The sequence below is a fragment of the Micropterus salmoides genome, unplaced genomic scaffold (assembly GCF_014851395.1).
Source record: "Micropterus salmoides isolate LMB-PRFRI ecotype aquatic unplaced genomic scaffold, ASM1485139v1 Ms_hic_scaffold_8, whole genome shotgun sequence".
NCBI lineage: Eukaryota > Metazoa > Chordata > Actinopteri > Centrarchiformes > Centrarchidae > Micropterus > Micropterus salmoides.
This window is the reverse complement of record NW_024044570.1, coordinates 32,845,562-32,869,675: the sequence shown is the minus strand read 5'-3', so window position 1 is coordinate 32,869,675 and position 24,114 is coordinate 32,845,562. Positions and strand designations below refer to the sequence as shown.

Genomic DNA, 24,114 nt, shown 5'->3' with positions numbered 1-24,114 from the left:
TGGATCACGCGTAAAATTCATCCAGCCAGAGGGAACGATCACCAGCTGTTCACAGCGACACAACCCATTGTAGGTATCGGAGAGGGAATGGGGCGTTGGGGCACGGTGCGGACGGCCGATGATTGTTCCCTCTGGCATTTCCTCGCGTCTGGGTCATTCCAGCACACTGTATCTGTTTCTGCTGGGGTTTGCGAAAGTAGTTTTTCAGGTGTGCTGTCCAAAGTGCTTAGTGCAATCTTAGGCAGGATGGGCAGGTACATACGATTTCCACATAGGTTCCACAAGGTTTTTACGCGGTGGCTGCTTTCTCTCCCGACTATCCATGGTGCAAAACCCTCATTTAAATACTGCCACCTCCATTGTGTTTGCACCTGTTGTCATCTAGGTAATGATTCTTCGGTGATCACCCACTGTACTACACTGTACGTGTAATATTTTAGAATGCACACGCAATTTAGTGCTCTTTATTGGGGATGTTAGAAAAGCCGGCCAGAAGTGTGAACTACACCCGTGGGATCAATTGAGCGCGTTGCCATGGCAACAAACCACGACGAAGTGGACTCTTCTCTCCGTATTTATCAGAGAGATTCAGCCAATTTATGTACGCCGGTCATTCACCTAGGTAATACTTACTTCATGTCAGTGCAACAGGAAAAGTTTACTCCTTCAGTTTACTCTAACGTTAAGTAACGGAAAAGTTTTTAGCTGAGTAGGATAGGTTTTACAGCCTTTCCTTAATGTATTTGTAACGTGTAATGCTAGATGATTGAAGACGATGGCAATGCCTAAGTATTTTCATAATTACACTGAGCCAATAACAATGTCTTGATATGTAATTACAAATAAGATGGCAAAAATAAAGTAAACATAGAATACATTTCCTCCAAAAGTACATTCTTTAACGTTACTTGCTAAAGTGAACCTAACAATAGCCTAACTGTTGATTTGACGTCACACATTAGCATCACATGATAAGGCAGATTATTCGCCATGCTAGTTGTCTTTATGCTAAGCAAAGCTAATGAGCAAGAAAACTGTATCAATCTACTCATCTAGTTCTGAGCAGGAGAATAAATGTGTTATATGTTAGTTATGTAGGGACAACTGAGAATGCAATATATGCTTCCAAGCCAGTGTGGTAAATATATTATACCAATACACAGTATACCATGGATGAAAATTTAGAGCACAGTAATCTTTGACTATGAGTACTTTATATGGTGTGTTTTTATGAAAGACCCTTTTTTATTGGCCTCATTTTACACCATATCCTTGATAGATGGATCATACCTATTTCCAGCCCCAGCCATCTGAGCTGGTCTTCAAAGATTTCACACCTGCTCAGACCTACAAATTACATCTCAGCCTCCGGAACATAGACAAGGTGTGTGAATGAGTGATGAATAAGTAAGTAGTCATGCTAACAACACGGCTGCTGAGCTGATGTTACAGTCAAAAACAGTCAATCGGCATACTGAGTTTGTTGCGTTGTGGGGAATTTTGTGTGTTATGTTTATGTGTTTTTGTCAAGGTGCCAAGACGCGTGAAGCTGGAGCAGCAGGACTCACCTCACTTTCATGCAGTCGGTAGAGAGGGTGCAGGTCAAAAGGTAGCACCCGGAATGAGTGCCACCTTTTTTGTCTCCTTTACACCGACGGAAAACAAGGTACTGGAGACAGAGGAGAGTCTAAGGGCTCCATTATGCAGCAGCAAACAATCATACACAGAAGGCTCGAATCAGGGAGCACAATGCATTGTCAAGGACACCTGCACTCAAGAGGCTGATTGCGAATTTAGATTAGATGAAGCTGTAATCGGACCTATAGGGAAACAGAGTATAGGATGTGGGTAAGAATGTGAAATTTGAGTGATATTACTCTAAATAAGCACTCCTTATGGAAACAATAATATAGCAAAATTGCATAGATTAAATAAATAATATTAAAAATCAACCACAGACTACACATTAAAATGGATGTACTTATGTTGCATTCAGAATTAGCTCTTGCCATGAGGTTGACAGTAGTGTTTTTATTGAAATTTCTCGAGAACTGATGGAAAGATTGTTTTGAACTATTCCTCATCCCCAGAGGAGGCACTGTAATAACTCTTCTGACTATTGTTCTAGGGCCATCATCAGGTCAATTTCTCCAATACTTTGATTGATGACCAAATACTTACAGAGCTAGTCACATTCTCATCAGCCTCCCCTGTACTTTGTGTTTAATGCTAATTAACAAATTTTAGCATGCTAACTCGCAAAACTAAGAAGATGAATAAGATAAAATATCATACCTACTAAACATCAACATGCTAGTATTGTCATTGTGGGCATGCTAATGTTAACTACACCCTCTCTGGCTAGCATTGCTGTTGGCTCTTATTAAGGGTTTTGTGGCCGCTTCGATAAGTTGTGTAAACATGTTATATAAGAAAATACTAAAAACAATGGCAACGTAAAAATATCAGAATGTGTGTGCGTTTGTGACTTGTGTTTCCATCCAGGAAATTGCTGACAGGCAGGTAGGTCAGCGCATCAGCTTGCATGTTTGACACTTTTTATTTTTTTATTTTATCTATCTAGGACTATCGTCACAGACTGGTTTTTGTGACAGAGAAAGAGCGATTAGAGGTCCCAGTCTGTGCCATTGGGCCACGTGCAATTCTTGACGTTCGAGACGAGCTCCATTTACCAGTCTGTCTTGTGAAAGCCTCCACAGAGAGGACTACTCTAGTCCGCAACATAGGAAACAACAAGGCCATGTTCCAGCTACACACACAGAGGTGAGGGTCAGAACAGGATGGAGTTATGCTTACTGTGTTTGAGTGATCTATTATATTTTACTAGACAGCAGATAGTTTCGATCCTAATGGTTGTTAATAGATACCCTATAAACTAAACATTTGTCAGTGTATAAAAATGTTATATATTTTTAATAATTGTATAATTAATATACTAACCGAGAATCACAACTTGACAGCAAACATTTTGATTATCAATCTGTTTAAAACAATTAATTAACATTTACAGTAATTACTATTGAATATAATTAACATTTTTATTAAACAAACAACAACAACATGTTTTTCTCCTGCCAATTTCCAAAACAACATTGCACCTATGCTGTTATAAAAGACCACGCCTTAAATTCTATTCTTTTCTATTTTATTCTAGCCCTTTCTCAGTAATGCCCTCCTGTGGGGCACTTGATGTAGGTGACAGCATGCAGGTGACTGTGGATTTCAGCCCCATGACCGTAGGAGACTACAGCCAGGACCTGCTTCTGCACTACCACACTGGTGAGAAAAAAATCAGCTCAAAACTACAACATTATAAGCAGGCGAGTGACACAAATAACTTTAAAGGAAGTTATGACTGCACTTCTGATGAAGCTAGTATCGGACAGTAGCATAATTAATTGATTTCCCAGAGCTGTAGTGAAATATTTAAAGCTGTCCTAATCAGCATATCCAGATTTTTTAATAATAAGAATGACCTTATTGCTGTGTGTTTCTCATCAGGTCATTTAAATTCTGGTATACTCTAAATGCCTCCATACAAGAGAGGCAGTGAGTTTTCAGATGTTCTCTCTCTTATTTGTCAGAATGTGTTTCTAAATCTGTCCGTCTCTCCTGTTGAAAGGCTGTGTCGCAAAAACCGATTTCATTTGGCTTCATCAAAATCTGACAACTGCATCAATACAACATTTTTCTTTGATAACACACAACTATGAACCCGGACATAGTAAGACTTGATATAGTATATTCTGTATTATACTGTGCCATTATATTTGTTATGGCCCATAAAAGTATTAATTATTTTTTACCTGTGTGTGCGTGACCTTAAAGAAGCAGGGGTGCTGTGTGGCTACGTAAACAAGCAGGTCTGCTGAAAGACTGCTGAAAGGGCTGAGAAGGCCATGTTCAGTTCCTGCCTCCACCTGCTTTCTCATTTCGAGTTGATTTTGATATGTGTGTGGGCTCATTTGTTATTTAATATGTGGAGCACTCTAGTTTGTATTACATTTATAGCACTTAGTAACAGGTTGGAAGCCCGACACAAACAAGGTCTAGAGGCATCTGGACTGGTTACATTTCTCTTGTGTGTCATCATTGTTGCTGAGTGTTGACTAAAATGCAAGGGCCATTTGTTGTAGGGGTGGACGATATGGTCCTAAAATAATATCAGGATATTTCATGGTATTTGTGTGCAAATTATATTATTGATGATACTGAAAAATACTGAGTATTTTTGGTTTAGAACTCACAATAACAATAGCTTATCAGACTACTGATTTGCAGCTTTACAGTATTACATAGATTGTTTGATCTTGTTGTCTGTGCTGCCTTAGTATGAATATGTTACAATATGCACTACAAAAAAGTGAAGGTAAATGCGCCCCTTGTCCCAAGTGAAACATGTTCCCATGTGGACATGACAACATAGTGAATGTGCACATTTTTTATTATTAACACAATAAAAAATCAGGATTAGCAAGAAGTCTCACCATTTCAACACACATTATTCTTTTAATTACAACATTAGTTTCTGTATTGACTGTTTTATGGATGGTTGAAAAACTATATATATGTGTGTGTGTGTGTCTTCTCACTCACCTTACTTATTAATGAGATATATTTGACCTGGATACAGGATTTACTCAGCTGTTAAAGTATTTTTTGTTGCCTTCATCCCACAAGTTAAGTCACAATTAATAGCTCATAGTAAGAAGTGTCAAAACCACTGGTATATTCTGTGTATGGAGGCTCATGTGTGCACTCATTTGTCCGCTGTTTTCTCAGGTGAAGATGTTTACATCAGATTGTATGGGACTTGCGAGGAACTGAACATCCATCTTGAGCCTGACTCTGTCCTGTTGAAGAAGACTTACATTTCCCTGGCCAACCTACACACAGTGTGCCTCACCAACCGAGGTGATATCCCGCTTCAGTACTATTGGACGACATGGCCCTGCCTGCGAGAGGAGGCCCTGGGCTTATTGAAGTATGTATATATGCACACAAATGATTTAACACAGACAATGCAGGAATGGGGTTTTAATAAGATTTTATAGAAATGTGGGCTGTATAAGCTCCACCTTTCCCTCTCACTGTGTGTACATGTAGTAAGTGAAATGACCTGCTATGTTTTTTTTTCTTACCACAGCATGTGTTGCCAGAAATAGCTCAGGTGTCCATCAGTTTCTTTCTGTCAACAACTCTTCTCTCCCTCTTTTTGTCTCTGATGCTCCTCGTTTTGCCTTTCCCCATTCCTCCCTGCCTCCCTTTCTGTAGGGAGAGCTCAGTGCTCCAGCAGGAGGAAGAGGAGAAGGAACGGTTGATTTTTCAGTGTGAGTCCAACCTGACAGCAATCCGTCACCTACCACTGCTGTCCAGTGCCCTGCAGGAACGCAGAAGCCAGGCTGTGAAGGGCTACTGCCTGGAGCTACCACACAGCTGCATAACTGTGGAACCAGCGGTGTGTCTGTTTTATATCCTCCCCCTCTTAACCAGTATCTCTTGTTGGTCCACACCCTATTTTCTCTCCTTGTTAAGACTGTACTGCAGAGATAATAACTTCCCACGATTTTCATTAATTCCAAGGGGGAAAACATACCTATTTACCACCCTCTCTGAGCTGGCAGGGATTCGGTAGCTTGTCCATTCACACAACAAAAACTCTTTATGGTCCTTAAACCCATGTATCTTTTCTGTGTGAGAGAATATGTATTCACGGTGTGTGTGCATACCTGCTTTATATTCTTTAAGTAAAATAAAAAATGGTTTTTCTTCATCTTTACATGGCTCAGGAGGGTGAAATATGGCCTAAAATGACAGCACAGTTCCTCATTGTCTTCAAGCCTGAGGAGGCCAAACTGTATCAACAAACAATATATTGTGATGTCACAGGTCAGTCCCTATTTAACACTGACTTAGGTTTCACATACAAAAGCATATTATTGCAACAACCAAACAGGCTCTAGTTTTTAGCCAAGATACCCAAAAACTCAACTTCTGGAATGGTTGAAGTTGACAATTAAATTTTTTTGTTTGAAATATCTTGACACTTAGTCACTGAAGTTTGGACATATGGTGTAGTTGTGTTGTTGCATCTCCTCTCTTCTTGTTTCTGTCTGTCACTGCATTCAGGCCGTGCATCTCGCTTACCTCTCACAATAAAGGGTGAGGGCTTGGGGCCTGAACTCCAGCTCAGCTATAACCTGATGAACATGAAAAACAAAGTATTCATTGGTGCCAAAAGCTGTTATGAGGTAAGTAAGGTTAAAGCAAAGTGAACAGTTGTGTACCTTAAGAACATTATGAGCTAGGACGTGCTAGTAATGTGGTGAGCTTGATGTGTACAATTTCTTTCTAACTGTGGTTCTGAATGTACAAAATAGCTTGTGTGTGGCATACGTACCATCTATACTAAGATTATATTGTATGGTATTCATGTTGTTCTAACCACTAGTCAACAATATAACATCCATATCTTGTACACCACCCAGTCAGCCAAGATGGTTAACAACAAGTAACAACATGTTTTATACAATTTTATAGTCGAAACTAACAAAACAGTTTCCACCATACTCACGTCTCTCTTTTTGGTGCTGTAATAAATTATTCAATTGCAACATTATTTTTCTTTTAAGTGGATAAGGTCACAAAACATAAATGCAATACATGCATACTAGCTGATGATTGATGATTGAACAAAACATGACTTGAGTGTTGAATTAGTGGATCCTTCTTTTCATCCAGGTGCTGGTGTCCAACAGAGGACTGATCGATGCCCCTTTCAGGCTGTCAAGCCCTGACACCCCTTTCGGCCGCTGTTTCTCCTTTAGTCCTGAGGAGGGTGTTATTCCCTCTGGGGCCAGCCAGATTGTGGAAATCACCTTCCACAGTCGCATCTTAGGAACCTTCTCTGAGGACCTGTTGCTAACTGTCACAGGACAGCCTCAACCACTTATCTTGACCTTCAGGTGAAGTTAGCAAGTGTAGTAACTCAGATTGTAATGGAACATTCAGATCAAAGTTAGTATAAGAACTGGTGGGAAGGTTACTAATTGACAGGAGTCACTTTCCATTACACTCACAATTATTATTTACAAATGCTTATTTTGGAATCCTTCTACTTGCTGTTGTTATTTCCAGGGTTTCTCATTGCTCATGTCTTCTCTTTCAGAGGTTGTGTTATTGGTCCCACGTTCCACTTCAATGTTTCAGAGTTTGATTTTGGAGATGTAGCCTTTGGTGAGCTTCCTATTTACTTGTTTCTTTGCTAATAAGTTTAAAAACGTTTCCCACATAACATATTATACTCGAGAGAATCACAACATTCAGAGAAAATGTCTTCCACTTAAGCCTCCTCTTTATGTTCTCCATCGTTCCACCCTATTTTTTTCTGTTTTTCTCATGTTGGCCCTCTTTATTTTAATCGCTCTGTGCAGGTTTCCCGCTAACATTGATTTGTACCCTCTTCAACACCTCACTGGTGCCTATGATCTTTGCCCTGCGTGTCCTGGGAGACGGGTTGGGTTCTCCCAGTGTGACGTGTGCTGAACAGGTGTCCGACGTGTCCATCCACAATTGGCAAAACAGTGCTGCTAGAGACCTTCACGTGCGGCCTATGGAGTTCACTGTCAGCCCTGCTGCAGGCTCTGTCTGTGAAATGTCCGATGTCACCATTAAGGTACAGTAAATTAACAAATGGAGGGAGACCCATTTAAATTAATGTTGCTATCCTTGCAGCATATTACAAGTCTTTGTAAAAATCCACTGTACTGTGAGCTGTATTAGGCAGTGTGCTTTTGTAAAAATATGCTGCAAAAGAGTGTAGCTGCAAAAGGGAAAGGTATTGCAACCACCCAATGAAGATATAATACATTTTCTGTAACAAGAAAATCCAGTTGGTAATACTTTGTATTACCAATATTTTGAAAAATGTTGTTAATGTTGTAACTTGTCCCTAGAATAAATGTGCAAACTTTTCTCTGTAGGAAGGCATTCATTTAACCTCTGAGTTACACAAGTTTGATGCCACTCTCATGTCTCTGTGCTTGGATCTAGAGCCAGAAGTCCATTAACTTAGTTTAGCAGGAAGACTATGAAATAAAGGATATAGCTAGAGAGAGCTAGAGAGTGGTATCAATCTTCTCAAACTTCCTTTCTGTTAGAAAGCAAATACACATATTTTCCAAAATATCTAACTTTTCCTTTTTAGAGGTAAAACTTGGATTGCAAAGATATGTTTACTTTTATTCAGCATTACATACTGCTTGTCCTTAAACTTCCTTCCAAGAGAGGACTTGAGTCCTGGAATTCATTAGTCCAAACTTCTATGGCAACAAACTAAAACCTAACAATCGAAATTGTGTTTAAGGATTTAACATGTGTAATGCTCACTGTATTCTTTTAACCTTTTGAGTCTCTAGTGGATATGTGTATTATATGTACAGGTGACGCTGTGCTCCAACACAGTCAGAGGATACAGGCTGGCACTGGTGGTGGATGTTGAGGGTGTTGGGAAGGAGATCATGGCTTTGCCTATCATTGCCAGGTCAGGTCACACACACATCATTTGAAAATTGAAGTTATCATTAAATTTAACTCACGGATTCCTCACGGCAATCACCTTCATTGTAAATTTATGAATCAGTTCAAATTAATCGACTGCAGTTTTGGCATGACGCAATGCACTTACTGTTATGATTCACATAGATCTTTTTTACTCTTCTTCTCTCTGTCTGCCTCTCACTCTATTTACCTTTGCTAATAGGTGTGTTGTTCCTGATATTGCGGTGGAGACTCCATTGTTGGACTTTCAAAGGTGTTTTCTTAATCATCCCTATGAACAGCAAGTGCGGCTGATCAACACCAGCACTCTGCCTGCCTGCTACATTGTGCTTGACCAGGTTAAGTAGATTAGTAAATTGTTTATTTGTGTATGAGTAATTGTATGTGGCTGGCTCATAGAATAGTGATATAAACAAGCACAAAATTGCCACAGTCACGGCCAATGCATGCATATTAGTGTGTAAGTTTCAGTGGCATCTAGTGGTGAGGGTTGCGAATTGCAACCAGCGGCTCACTGTGCATTCCCACATTAGCACACACACAATAGCATTATCAGAGCATATAAACAACACATATACATCTAGTTCACTCTACATGGACAGCAAACTTACTGTTATGACCATATTACAAATGACATGTTTGCAAAATATGTATATGCAATATGTTAATTTGCTTGAATCAAAGTTGTTTATATCCCAGAATAATCATGTCCTGGCTTAATAGCTTCATGAAAGTAAAAAATGGCCAACATTGAAATCTGTCAACTGTCAAATGTCCACTCTTGCAGAAATGGTAACAAGGAGAGGGGAAATACATTAATTCCAATACCATCTATCTTTTAGTTGTAAATCTATATGTAGAATAGATGCTGGGTCTGTATGCCTGCATTTATTTCTGTCTGTCACCTTTTCTAGGAAGACGAGGAGAATTCGTCACTAATGTTTGCCAGTTCCGTAACCAGAGGAGTGATTCTCCCTCAAAGTTCAGAGGAGTTTAGTGTGCTTCTGAAGGCTAAGGCCATTGGAAGGCAGCATCACACTCTACGCATTGCTGTGTTTGGCAGTGTCAGGCCACCGTTGGTCAGTGGAATTGTTGTTTTCTGATTTTTGTCTTATAGTGTTTTTCTATGAATTGGTCTCGTAAATTCTGTTCTCTAATCTGTCTCTGTTCTGTTTCAGGAGGTGGTCTTGTCATGTGTTGGGCAGGGACCAGTAGTTCATGTTCAGATCCCACAATTGGACTTTGGACGTATCCCGGTTCTGATGGACATTACTAGAGCCCTGCACCTGTCAAACCAGTCACCTATTCCAGCGCACTTTACTGCTTGCATGGTACGAACACACCAATCAGGCATGCACAGCATGCATACTGAACAGTGTTTCTCCTACTTTCAAATATAAGCGTTTTTCCTTGGTTTGTGGAAGATTTAGGTGCACATATGAGACAAAAAAGTGGAATTGATTGTATTTTAACATGCTGCAACTGTTCCTGACTTCTTGCATTCAAAAAACATTGTGAACAAAATGTCATATTCTAATCCTTTCACCTGCTTTTCCCATCCTAACATTCAATCCCAAAGTGTGTCAAGCAGTCTGAAGGGGATACAGTGGGTACGGAAAGTATTCAGACCCCTTTAAATTTTTCACTCTTTGTTTCATTGCAGCCATTTTCCAAAAATCAAAAAAGTTCATTTTATTTCTCAGTAATGTACACTCAGCACCCCATCTTGACAGAAAAAAACAGAAATGTAGAAATTTTTGCAAATTTATTAAAAAAGAAAAACTGAAATATCACATGGTCATAAGTATTCAGACCCTTTGCCGTGACACTCATATTTAACTCAGGTGCTGTCTATTTCTTCTGATCATCCTTGAGATGGTTCTACACCTTCATTTGAGTCCAGCTGTGTTTGATTATACTGATTGGACTTGATTAGGAAAGCCACACACCTGTCTATATAAGACCTTACAGCTCACAGTGCATGTCAGAGCAAATGAGAATCATGAGGTCAAAGGAACTGCCTGAAGAGCTCAGAGACAGAATCGTGGCAAGGCACAGATCTGGCCAAGGTTACAAAAAAATTTCTGCTGCACTTAAGGTTCCTAAGAGCACAGTGGCCCCCATAATCCTCAAATGGAAGACGTTTGGGACAGAACCCTTCCTAGAGCTGGCCGTCCAGCCAAACTGAGCTATCGGGGGAGAAGATCCTTGGTGAGAGAGGTAAAGAAGAACCCAAAGGTCACTGTGGCTGAGCTCCAGAGATGCAGTCGGGAGATGGGAGAAAGTTGTAGTAAGTCAACCATCACTGCAGCAATCCACCAGTCGGGGCTTTATGGCAGAGTGGCCCGACGGAAGCCTCTCCTCAGTGCAAGACACATGAAAGCCGCATGGAGTTTGCTAAAAAACACCTGAAGGACTCCAAGATGGTGATAAATAAGATCCTCTGGTCTGATGAGACCAAGATAGAACTTTTTGGCCTTAATTCTAAGCGGTATGTGTGGAGAAAACCAGGCACTGCTCATCACCTGTCCAATACAGTCTCAACAGTGAAGCATGGTGGTGGCAGCATCATGCTGTGGGGGTGTTTTTCAGCTGCAGGGACAGGACGACTGGTTGCAATCGAGGGAAAGATGAATGCGGCCAAGTACAGAGATATCCTGGACGAAAACCTTTTCCAGAGTGCTCTGGACCTCAGACTGGGCCGAAGGTTTACCTTCCAACAAGACAATGACCCTAAGCACACCGCTAAAATAACGAAGGAGTGGCTTCACAACAACTCCGTGGCTGTTCTTGAATGGCCCAGCCAGAGCCCTGACTTAAACCCAATTGAGCATCTCTGGAGAGACCTGAAAATGGCTGTCCACCAACGTTTACCATCCAACCTGACAGAACTGGAGAGGATCTGCAAGGAGGAATGGCAGAGGATACCCAAATCCAGATGTGAAAAACTTGTTGCATCTTTCCCAAAACGACTCATGGCTGTATTAGATCAAAAGGGTGCTTCTACTAAATACTGAGCAAAGGGTCTGAATACTTATGACCATGTGATATTTCAGTTTTTCTTTTTTAATAAATTTGCAAAAATTTCTACATTTCTGTTTTTTTCTGTCAAGATGGGGTGCTGAGTGTACATTACTGAGAAATAAAATGAACTTTTTAGATTTTTGGAAAATGGCTGCAATGAAACAAAGAATGAAAAATTTAAAGGGGTCTGAATACTCTCAGTATTTCAGCAGCGGAGCGTGCAGCCTGCCCCACGTTAATGACTTGTTGTTAATTGTTCTTTTTGTGCTTCTACTACATTCTTCAAAGCTCTCTGTGGCTTGTTTTCGTTTCTCGTCTTGATGGGTGCATCTAGCAGCTACCACAGGGAGCATTTCAGAATAAGAGCGTTTTGCCTGCCGGATTTTGACGACATGTTTAGATTTTGTTGAATTGGTGATGAGTGCTTGTTTGATGTGCTTCTACTATGATTGAGAAGGCTACATAGTAAAAATGTTTATTTTTTGTCTGATATGGTTGTGTTTATTGTCGATCAACGATCGGAAGTCTGTACCGGGCATTTTATTTTGAAAATTGACCGGATTTTGTGCCGGTTCGTGTTTATTGTCGATCAACGATCGGAAGTCTGTACCGGGCATTTTATTTTGAAAATTGACCGGATTTTGTGCCGGTTCTGTGTCTGTGACCTCCTGCTCTGTTCATCTGCTCTGTACTGCTTGACGCTGTGACGCACTGCAGCACTTCTGGTGTGAGCACAAACATTTAGTAGATTGGCTGCAATCAACTCCGACAGCAGAGAAGCAGACGGACTTTCAGAGTGAGTCTGGGGTCATGTAAACTACTACCCCCACTGTGCTGAGAGTCTAGCTCCGCCCCCGCTCAGAGACTTTTGTCCATATGACTTTGGTCAATACATGATAGCATCACTCAGTTGCTGCAGATTTGTCGGCTGCACATCCATGATGCGAATCTCCTGTTCCACCACATCCCAAAGGTGCTCTATTGGATTGAGATCTGGTGACTGTGGAGGCCAGTGGAGTTCATTGAACTCAATTTCATGGTTAAGAGACCTGTTTGAGATGATATGAGCTTTGTGACATGGTGTATTATCCTCCTGGAAGTAGCCATCAGAAGATGGGTACACTGTGTCATAAAGGGATGGACGTGGTCAGCAACAATACTCAGGTAGGCCATCGTGTTTAAACGATGCTCAGTTATTTCTAAGTGTGCCAAGAAAATATCCCCCACACCATTACACCACCACCACCAGCCTAAGCCGTTGATACAAGGCAGGATGGATCCATGCTATCATGTTCTTAGGATAATTCTGACCCTACCATCTGCTATTGTCCAGCCTGTGCAAACTGTAGCCTCAATTTCCTGTTCTTAGCTGACAGGAGTGGCACCCGGTGTGGTCTTCTGCTGCTGTAGCCCATCTGCTTCAAGGTTTGACGTGTTGTGCGTTCAGAGATGGTCCTCTGCATACCTCGGTTGTAACGAGTGGTTACTTAAGTTACTGTTGCCTTTCTCTCATCTCGAACCAGTCTGCCCATTCTCCTCTGACATCAACAAGGCATTTTCGTCCACACGGCTGTCACTCACTGGATATGTCTTTATCTTTATCGGACCATTCTCTGTAAACCCTAGAGATGGTTGTGCGTGAAAATCCCAGTAGATCAGCAGTTTCTGAAATACTCAGACCAGCTCGTCTGGCACCAACAACTATGCCATGTTCAAAGTCACTTATATCCCCTTTCTTCCCCATTCTGATGCTCGGTTTGAACTTCAGCAAGTTGTCTTGACCACGGCTACGTGCCTAAATGCATTGAGTTGCTGCCATGTGATTGGCTGATTAGCTGTTTGTGTTTGCAAGCAAATGGACAGGTGTTCCTAATAAAGTGGCTACTGAGTGTATAGTACATCTGGATTTTCTGGATCTATAGCATAGGACTCAAAGGCCAGTTAGAGGAAAGTGCCACCACAAGATAGTTTAATGAAATCATCATCATGTTTCAGTCGAGTCACTAGCTCCTGTAGTTGTTACTGTGCCACTATACAGGCAGACATCCTATAGTAGTACACAGGGACGTGCACAGGGGGGTTGCTCTGGTTGCCCGGGCAACTGCCCGTTTGCCTTTCCTGACTTAAGTTGCCCTTTCGACTCGCCCTTCCGAGAAAAAAAAATAAAATAAAAAAATAATCGCGATCGCAAAGCCTCATTCACTTCCATTCGGGCACCGAAAGTGAAAGTCAGTAGGGGAAGGGCAAACTCTGTTTAAGTGGCTGCACTGCTGCAGCGCTGCCTGCACGTCAGTCGATTCTGTTCCCTACCGGAATTCCTGTTTCCTTCCTTTATGCAATCATACTACAACAAATCATGCGTAGTTTTGCCCAGTTACCATACGTGATACGTACCAACAGAAGTGAATACGAGCTAGAAGCGCAACTGAATGTACGGGAAGCCAAAAGGTTAAAAAAGGATTGTATTTTTTTCCGAAATCTAAGCGTTTTTTTATTTAATATTTTATTAGAAGCGAGTTTTCCCCATCTGTCAATTCAATCTAGATTATTTATTTTCAAATAAAAAAAAAAAGGAAAAAAAAATAATAATAATAATGATTAAAAAAAACAATAAACAATAATATAAGGAACTCTTTTTCTCATATGTATTTTGGTGACATTTATATTGTTAATACATTTTGGATACTGTGTTTAGTGCCTTTTTTCAGGTCAGAGCAACTGCCCTTCAAAATTCCTGTGCACGTCCCTGGTAGTACAAACTGAACTCTGTGGGTTCAGACCATAAATTAACTCCGATTGTGCTTCTCTTTCCTCAGAGCCACGAAAGATCATTTTGGCGCGTTGAGCCCAATGAGGGGGACGTGCCACCAGAGAGCCATCTGGAGCTAAGGGTAGTGGCACACCTGAAGGACACACTTCACTTCCAGGGCCGTTTAGAAGTAGCCATCCAGGACAGTCAGACGCACACGGTCTCTTTGTCTGCCACAGGCACTGGCACCACAATTGTCAGTGACAGGCCTTTTGCTCCTAGCCTTGACCTAGGCACATACTTCAGGTAGAATGAACTATATCACTCGTGAGTCAGATTTTGACTTACTGTCATAATAATGATGTAGGGATTTAGAACTGTCCTTGTTATGTCCCCTAAGCCCTGGTTCATGCCAGTACCACTTAAAGCTGACCAACCATGGCCAGCGAATCCACCGGATGCACTGGCGAACTGAGGGCTTCTTGAAGAAGTGCAAAAACCTATCTGGGCAAACCATTCTGCCCCCCCTCTCTGCTGCCAGGAACAAGGACATTGTGGGCTGTGGATCTTTGCTCTCCTCTAGCAGAGAGAAACCAGTGTTCAGCCTCAGCCCCTCTCATGTGGAGCTTTTCCCAGGCTGCTCCATTGACATGGTGCTTACGGGATCTTCCGACTCCCCAAAGGTGAGACAGTTTGCTTGGCGGCCCAAAAGTGAATAAACAAGCTTTGAATTTTATAAGCACTACCGGTGTGTGTCCGTTGATTAAATGCATATTGTAGTACATGTACATTCATATGTTCTCGTCTTCCCAGGTTGTACAGGAGAGTCTGGTGTGCCGTGGCATTGTGGGTCGCAATGAAGGCGGTAATAAGCACATCATGTCTGTAGATGTTACCTGTCACTTTGTGGCTCCTGTTCTCACTATTTCTTCCAAGCAGCTGAACTTCTACATAAAGAAGGTTGGTCATAACATATGAGCAGGATATTTTTGTTTAAAACCATTATATTTACTATTTATTTCTGTCTGGTTGAAACTTGTCTATACAATGTTATCTAATTGTTGAGTAGGCATATCATAAGTTAGAAGCTGTTTTGGGATGACGTGGCAGGAATGTAAATTATTTAACGGAAATATGCAAGGTTTAGTGAATGTCATTATTATATTATATATCAACGTGTAAAAAATGAAAGAGAGAGCTTTATATTGTCGAATAATTATGTCTTACAGGCCCCAGGAAAGAGACTATTGCCCCTGTATGATAAGCTGATCTTGGAAAATGTGTCATCTCTGCTTCTGTCCGTGGAGCTCTCTCTTGTAGAGCCATTCTCTCTGTGTGAGGCCCCCGGAGTCCTCAGCTCAGCTACTACTAAGGTACATATCTCTCCCTTTTAGTTAACTCTAACTCTTCCTTTCAAGTTCCAGGAGGATGAAACCTACTGATTTTGGTAGCACACAGATGTTTGCCCTGCCACCTCCATGAACTGAAACTTAACTTAAATCTTCTGTCATCTACCAAAATGGAGATTGGTGATGTAATGTGATGTAACTTTACCTTAGACTGAAGTTGTTGTGTAGTTTTATATATATTACTTTTTCTTTTTCTTTTTTACCGTGATAGAGGTTCAGTTCATATATTCCCATAATACCAGTGTTTTCATTTTATCTTCATAGCTCTGACTTGCATTCTGAGAGTTGATTGAAATGCAGGATTGGAATACACATGATGTAATGATTTTTCATCAAGCACGCAAAACCAGATTCTCAAAAACTCTAAGAAGTTGTAGTATGTTGATTCGTTTACCTTACAATATGTGGAACAGACGGCCGACTCGACATCCAAATCCAGCCAATGAGAGCAGGCAGCTTTTTCACTGCAAAATACTTTTTACTCACCTCCAGCTCTCTCTGTAGCTCAGACGATCCCTGCTACCTGCGTGTGCTGATCCATTCTTTCACCAAGATTCTTTGTCTTTATAATTGGTATCTTTATAATAGCAAACAACAGCTGTTTCATGTGTAGGTTCGCGTCATTTCCAGTTTCACATTTCACGTGTGTTTTCTTGACAAAACGTGGTTTGGAGACCTGCGTCAGGTGACACAGCTGCTGTCAGCTCGTGTAGTGTCACATAGTGTGAACGCAACAACGACTTCAAGACTCCCATCACAAGACAAAAGTTGTGAAGTGTGAACAGCACGGCCATTGGCCGACGCTGAAAGTCGTGTAGTCTGCACGAGCTTTAAGGTGCTGCATTCATGTCAGTCTCATCGGGAGGCGCGGGTGACTGAAAGGCTGAGTGCAACAGCAGACAACTTGGGGTGTGGACCCAAATGCAGACACTAAGAAGGCTGGATCATTTCGCATGTTTTTTGAAACAGTCACTTACAGGGATGTCCAAACAAAAGGCAAGGTAATCCAAACACAGGGGTAAAGTCTAACTAAGGCAGCTTTGTAGCTTTAGTACTTTTATGTTATATATTTTAATGCTAACTACCATATGTCTTTTTCTAGTCCGTGGTTTTAGGTGACGGGAGGCAGGCCAATTTGTGGGTATGCTTTAATCCAGTTTACTGGTGGGATCGGGTGTCACGAGTCGTGGATGAGGTAACAGTGAAGTTTTGTTTTGTAAGATTTCTTATGTTTGCTTTTTCATTTGGGGACATATTGTGTTCTTCTGAGCAAACCATAGCTTAGTGCATATGGCAGTGGTTCCCAATCTGAGTTTTAGGATGAGCCATAGCTGCTGCTAACATTTGCTGAGCTTGTTTCTCTGATAACTTACAATCCAGGCTACCAAATGAAACGCATCATTTCCTTGATTAAAATTACAGATTTCTCTGGGTTTGGGACAATGTAAGTACCCAACTCAACAAAATATTATTTACATTATACTTTTAAAGGTGTCACAGGTCAAAAAGATTTGGAACCATTGGCTTTAAGTGAAAATAATGTCTGTTTATTAACCTGTCACATCATCTATTTTGGACAAATGCATTTCCTTTCTTGACTTTTCTCCAGTGCCTTGAGGTACATTACCATGGACAACAAGACATGGTGAAGCTGCATGCTGAGGTCCACTTCCCCAACCTCCACTTCTCCTCCACCACAGTGGATTTTGGCTGTGTGCTCAACTACACAGAGACACATAGAGAACTCTCCATCACCAACTGCTCTTTGCTGCCTGTGTCCTACTACTGGGCTTTCCTGGATGACCAGGAACATTGTACCATCAGGTATATTGACACTAAAAAAGGTTCACACTGCCATATCAGTTAACATTTGTGCTTTTACTGTTTACAGCCCATACTAAAACACTGTAAAGGACAGGACGTGGTGTACAGTTGCATACTGTTTAATTATGTACAATATTACTATAGCAGAGATGCAGTGTAACCCCCAACTCCACCCCCTCCATGGGTGTACAGTACATAGTGGAGCCTGTGTACCAAGCTAACCAACCAAAAGTGCATCATTACCAGTGATTATTTTTCTAACACACAATGAAATTTGGGGAAGCAAACTTGTTGGTAGTGTGGATATAATGACCGAGTAAACAAGCAGTTCTGCAGCAGATCTTATCAATAGAACTAACTCTTTTCTATCCATCTATCCCACTGATAGATACAGGCAGTAAAATACATTAAATACTAAATCCATCTTTAGGAACTAAACTGGAAAGGTTATTCCTTCTTTTTTTAATGGCACTGTAAGTATGATGGACTACATCACTGGACAATTGACTAATTGAATTGACTGATTGACCGATCACTCACAATTAATAGCCCCAGGTGCTTATGGGGATCTTGGGTGTAAGCCAAGGTGTACAAAGAGACTAATGCAATGATTCTTGAGCAACTTTACATGGTCATCATGCATTCAGTCTTCAAAACTTGGAATGGTACTTTTTCAAACAGTACAAGAGTGAGAAACAGTAGTGAGATTCCTGTGTTTGCATTGTAATGTAAGCTGGCTGCTTTGGGTTGTGTTCTCAAATGAAGAGCTGTTTGCTTATGACATATAGGCTCTGCCTCTGCTGCTGCCCTAATGTTTATACAAGCTGGTGCATTATCTGTGTTCATGTGTCACTCTATTACCTCATGGCTTTCAATTGTCAGAGTCTTGAGTTTTGTTATGTTTCATTTATGTCATTGCTGTCATTGTGGGGGAAAATAAATATTTGACTATTTTATTATCCTTTTGCCCGCATAGAGAGACACATATGCTGGAGGCACAGGAGTCGCAGAAAAATACAGAAAAGGAGACTAAAGAAGGTTGGAGCTCCTCTAGAATGGTTTCTCCTGCCTGTTCAGTTGCTCTCAGCCCCAGGCCTGGTGCAGACAAACAGAGCAGCACACAGTGCGCTGTGAGTGTGCAAGAGGTAGGCAATATCTCACATGTACACAAATCAGGGTTCACACCTGTACTTAGCGCTGTCCTTTCATTATTGGATCACTTAAGACTCATGTTACTGCCAGGTGTAAACAGGGCCACAGTGACACAGTGATCAAGAATCCAGGAAGTTATTGCAGCTGGCCATGAAATAGTCCAGCACATTATCCACTGTAAAACCACACTGTGGGCATGATTGGCCCTATGCTTTTTTTTTGCTTCTTTGTTTACATGCTTCCCCTTGGTGACATAATTTCCAAATTTGGTATTACTTTTCACTATACACAGCTGTACCTGTAAAGCCAAATTACCTTTCCCAACTCCTGAACTCATCTATTAGATAAAAAAAAATGGATATGAACACTAGGTAGTTAGTTATTAGTGGTTGGACCAGCCAAATATGGGCATTTTTTGTATGAGAATTAAGTTAACATTGATGGCTGAATCATTTCTGAAAGCTTTGCCATCAAAAACCTTGAGTGATTTTTGATTTAGGTCTGACATTCCAGTCTATAAAGGCTATTACCAATACAGCATTTCTGCACGAGTAACATTGCCAAAATCTGACTTCTTCTATTCCTGTGTGATGCTGAAATTGTGACCTCCATTCTGGCCTTTCGTCACTGCCTACCAGAGCAAGCTAGAGCTGATTTTAGGGTACAACATTATGTATCACCATATACATTGGCATGCCCCTTCGCTCTCTCAATGCTGGTCTCCTGCTCATTCCTTAATTTCACAAAAAATCAGTCAGTTTCATTTGCCTACTGTGCTACATATCACTGGAATGGCCTTCCATTACATGTTAAAGAAGTTTAGTTGAAACCTTTAAATCAAGATTCAGAACCTACATTTATTCACTTATTATATTATAAAACCTAACCTACAACTCTGTCTAGTCCATCCTCTTTGATTAATGTTTTTAATGTGGTTGTTACTTTGTAAAGTGTACTGGGACTATGCAGCATTGTGATTTTGCACTTGAAATCAAATTTATTGATTGATTGACGATAAGGGACTGAATAAGAGCATGTCCCAAAATGTCAAATTATTTATTTAAGGGTCCAGTGTGTAATATTTATTGACAGAAATGCAATATAGGGTCCCTAACTACGTTTCAGTGGTGTGTAAAGACCTTACACAATAAACCATTATGTTTTTATTATCTGGGAATGAGTCATTTATATCTACATCACCGCGGGTCCCCCCTTCCATGGACGTCACCATGTTGCATCGTCATGTTTCTATAGTAGCTGAAAACAGACAAACAGCGCTATACAACGCATTTCGTCACTATGTTCTTATTGTTCTGCGTCTGGTAGAATTCAGGCAGTGCAGACACTCATCACTACGTTGAATACGTACGTTAGAAGAAGAAGTAGTAATAATATACAGCAGGGGTCGGCAAATAAGTTTTACATCAGAGCCATATTTTCAACCATTAGACGGTGGGTAAGAATGTAAGACAATATTTACTTCTAATAATATGGAGTGTGGTTAGCTCAACCGGTCATGCACAGGTCTTATACACTGGTATTTATAGATTGAATACTATCAAATTGATTATGCAGCAACTGTTTGTCACATTTCAGCATGTACTGCAGTGTTTCTGTTACAGTGTGTGATCCGCATCCATCAACCTATGGATGCTTTATCATTTTTCTGTATCTCCAGGCAGAGAATGTTTCACACTTTTGGCTTACATTTTCTATGTTATCTGTCAATGGCCAAGTCGCAATAACATATAAATAAAAATAAATTTGTAAATAATTAAGTAAGTTATTATTAAGTCAATATAATTTCTTAATAAAAATACCTAAAGGAACCTCAATTCTTGACTGGCTACGCTCTGCTGTCTCAGAAGAGACACCTTTTGTGCTCTGTCAGCCACTGTTGCTGTCGTACGCTCTTTGAAAGGGTAGGGGCAGTGGTAGACTGGAAAGTTGGTTGCAATTCCCAACCTCACCACTAGATGCCACTAAATGTTACACACTGAACCCATAATGGGATTCACAGCAGCACATTAAGAATTAATCTTGCAAGTTCTACTGTTTTTTTTGTGTGTCTGTAGGTGTTTGATATCTTGCCAATATATGGTCAACTGCAACCTGGGAGCCAACAGCTGGTCATATTGTCTTTCTACGGACATAAAAATGTCAGCAGAGAGGTGGTTGTACTGTGCTGTGTAGAGGAGGGACCAACGTATGAAATCAAACTCAGAGGAGAAGCATCAGTAATCAGCTACAGCCATGACTCTACCCACATCAACTTTGGTCTGCAGGTACATATACAGGCCTTCTTTCCCCAGCTTCTCAGGTCTTTATCCCAACAAACTCTACCAATCAAATAGTGATGTTGCAGTTTTCTATGTGCAGATCGTTAAGGCTAGGGTAAGGGCCATGACTGGAGTTAGACTGTTCGTAGTGGCAAAGCAGGCAGGATTTACCACTGTTTGAGCTGCTTACGCAAAGGCAAAACTCTCCTTTGCTATGTTTTAATCTACTTTCTGTTAATTTGCCTCCTTGTTCTTCCTCTGCAATCTGCTCATCCATGTGTGATACATGACAAAACAACGTTTTTACAAAACTTGGGAATGATGCATTCTCCCATTTTCAAAACTACAGGGGTTCAAGAGATTTGTTTGTCATTTTGGATGACAACGTGTTTTCTGCATTTCTGTTGTTAGTTTCATGAAAATTTGGTTTTGCTTAATGTTAGTGCTTTGACTAACAATTGAAATGTACTCTTCCCCATTCCACTTATTTGTATTATCACAAAATATAATGCTATGGGATTGTGGGATAAGTTCTTGTATGTCATTAAATATAAAGACATAATATCTACTGTTGAAAGAGCCATCAAAGGCTTTTACACACTTTTTTTTTGCAAACCAGAAAGACTGATGAGATGAATCACATTAACTTTGAATGTCACTGCATAGTTTTTCATACTTTGGCCTGTTGCACTGCTATTTCCTCTGTATGCGAGTCATCCAGACAAGTTATCATTGATATTCAAAGCAAGGACATATTGATTTTTGATTTTGTTAAAGTGAGTGACTTAGCAGAACCTTTCTCTGACCTGATCTCTGATCTGTTCAGCACTGTTCTGTCTCCCTCTCTCTGATTCTGTGTTTTTTTTCTTGTAGTCAAAGATTAGATTTATCCAAATTTATTTGGAAGTCCTGAAACAACCCCCTTTCATCCATAAGAGACCAACTTTGAACAGTTCCAGACATTTTTGTCTCACTTTTCTAGTTTGTCTCCATCTTTCTGTCTCATACTCTTTAACCTACAAAGGTTCCCTTGTGCTCACATCACAGGGAAAACTACTTCTACCTTATCTTCTTATTATATTTTCATAAGCTGCAGATGGAGGCCAATATCAGATTTTTCTTCTTCCAGCTTCTTCCAGATGATGATGAGGAGGCAGATGAGGAGACAGTGGGACAGAGCACAGCTCTGCAGGAGGGCGAGCAGCAGCCAGATGCACAGCAGCAAAAAGACAGTGAGCAAATTGAGAAAGAACAGGAGGTCAGTCCTGGCCAGCCCATAGTCATCCCCACCATGGTGAGAATGGTTTCATCTTGGCACTATTTCAGATGTAGAAGGGTTATTTATTATGAACAAGGTTGTATTTATTTTTATTTTTTTTACGTGTGTGTGTCAGGATTACATTGATGATGAGGTGTTTGAGAAGCGGCTTCAGCTGCAGGTGGCTTACCTGCCACTGCAGGACATCACTCTGACAGGAGAGGGAGTGTTCCCAAGGATCAGGCTGAACTTGCCACAAAACCTGTGTATGCATAGATGTGCACTCACACACACAGACAGCAAACGGATAACAGTATCTGTAACCAACAAGCCAAAGGATGAAAATTTACAATATTATGCAAAATACAAATATGTTATCTATTACTATGTTTAACCATTTAGCCAGAATGCAGCTATTGCCACTGGAAGGAGGGCACTGAAATGCACAATTTAAGACTTCTCAATAAAAGTGTTTAGTGTAATGCAATACTTTATTGGTTGTCAGAGAAAATTTCTCTGACACAAAGAGCTGTCCCCCTACTACTTAATTTAGCCCCTAGTAGGTAATCCACTTGCGGTTTAGCAAGTAGTTTTAACAAGTAGTTAAGTAAGTAAGTAAGTAATGAGCCCAAATCTTCTGGTTGATGGACAGGACTCCCTAAAAAATCACATTTCCATAATGACAAATACAGCTCTTTATTCCTGCACTAGTGTGACGCTGTGATTCCCTTGCAGCAAATGAGTGCTACAGTGATGTAGTGGAGGAGGCCAGCACAGCTGTGGAGGAAGATAGAATCGTAGAGGAGCACTGAATGGAATTACAACTTGTGGTGGAGCAACAACAGAGGCCAACTGCAAAATCACCGTCAGTGACAAAAATAAACTACATTGATGTTATGCAATGGAAAGTCTGTATCTTCCAAAATGCTGTTTTTAATTATCAAGAAAAATTCATCTCAAATCTTGATTTGTCAGCATGTTCTCATAACGTTTTTGATAAAAATGAAAGAAATAATGCATTTGACATCTATAAATGTAAAGTCATAATTACAACAGCTGTACATACAGACATAGATATACATATACATACATACATCAGTGTTGGGCAAGTTGCTCAGAAATTGTAATATATTACTAGTTACTTATCATTCCTTAAAAAAGTAATATTATTACTTTACTTATTACTGGGTGATAAAAGTAACTAGTTACTCCTTACATTACTATATTACTTTCCAGTGTTTCCCACAGAATGACAGCTGGGTGGGAGGGGGGATTTCTAACTTTGGACAGGTTTGTGCAGCGGTTTTCACAAGAGAGAGAGAGAGAGAGATAGAAAGATCAAGCGAACGAGGAGGTGCTGCACGAATATATGCTCTTCAATACAGCTCCTCAGTCAATAATGATTTTAAATACGCCAAATAAAAAAAATTAGAAATCAATAAGTGGCGGTCAGCATCGTTGCTGTGCTGCTTCAGCAGATGCTTCAATAAATCAGATGTAGAAATGTTCACGGTTGAAAGCTTTTTGCTGCTCGCACAGAGTTTACACTAGACGACAATGTTCTTTGCATCTTAGACTGTGACACAATAATGGCAGTGGCTGCTTACAGCTGTGGAAAGAACGCCTCTCGCCCTCGTTCTCCACTCTTCCTTTAGTTTTGGCTCTCAGCGGACATGAACAACAAAGTCCTGTGCCACTGAGCTGCCGCACGGTCGTGGATTCACGTCAAGGATGGTGCGTTCAGTAACGAGTAACGCAGCATTAACACGCATTAGTAACTGTAATAATATTACTGTTTTAGAAAAATAATTAGTTACACCACTAGTTACTGGGAAAAGT

The 24,114-nt window shown here is 40.6% G+C and overlaps 1 protein-coding gene across 3 annotated transcripts; it reads left to right on the top strand.

Annotated features, from left to right (window-relative positions):
* The first annotated feature begins 508 nt into the window (after window positions 1-508).
* On the top strand, window positions 509-23,183 carry LOC119894255 (hydrocephalus-inducing protein homolog). 3 transcript variants are annotated; one of them, XM_038706911.1, is made up of 27 exons: window positions 509-622; window positions 1,280-1,384; window positions 1,532-1,666; window positions 2,585-2,784; window positions 3,176-3,300; window positions 4,804-5,005; window positions 5,296-5,479; window positions 5,811-5,910; window positions 6,151-6,272; window positions 6,763-6,986; window positions 7,190-7,257; window positions 7,455-7,696; window positions 8,463-8,563; window positions 8,783-8,918; window positions 9,495-9,659; window positions 9,759-9,911; window positions 14,421-14,659; window positions 14,754-15,036; window positions 15,167-15,313; window positions 15,583-15,726; window positions 16,865-16,957; window positions 17,372-17,586; window positions 18,563-18,731; window positions 20,814-21,023; window positions 22,147-22,311; window positions 22,412-22,541; window positions 23,011-23,183. In XM_038706911.1, exons 2-27 carry the CDS (start codon window positions 1,280-1,282, stop codon window positions 23,085-23,087), a joined length of 4,134 nt encoding a protein of 1,377 aa, XP_038562839.1. In that variant the 5' UTR covers window positions 509-622; the 3' UTR covers window positions 23,088-23,183. The 3 variants fall into 3 exon arrangements, with proteins under 3 accessions (XP_038562839.1, XP_038562840.1, XP_038562841.1); XM_038706912.1 differs by lacking the exon at window positions 509-622 and adding an exon at window positions 1,048-1,138; XM_038706913.1 differs by lacking the exon at window positions 509-622 and having other exon boundaries at window positions 1,359-1,407.
* Window positions 23,184-24,114: the final 931 nt, after the last annotated feature.

Excerpts from the sequence above, each read along its gene's own strand:
- LOC119894255 (XM_038706911.1), top strand. The coding sequence starts at position 1,280 with ATGGATCATACCTATTTCCAGCCCCAGCCATCTGAGCTGGTCTTCAAA. Across the intron at positions 6,273-6,762 it reads GTGCCAAAAGCTGTTATGAG|GTGCTGGTGTCCAACAGAGG; the intron begins GTAAGTAAGGTT and ends CTTTTCATCCAG. Across the intron at positions 15,314-15,582 it reads TGAACTTCTACATAAAGAAG|GCCCCAGGAAAGAGACTATT; the intron begins GTTGGTCATAAC and ends TATGTCTTACAG.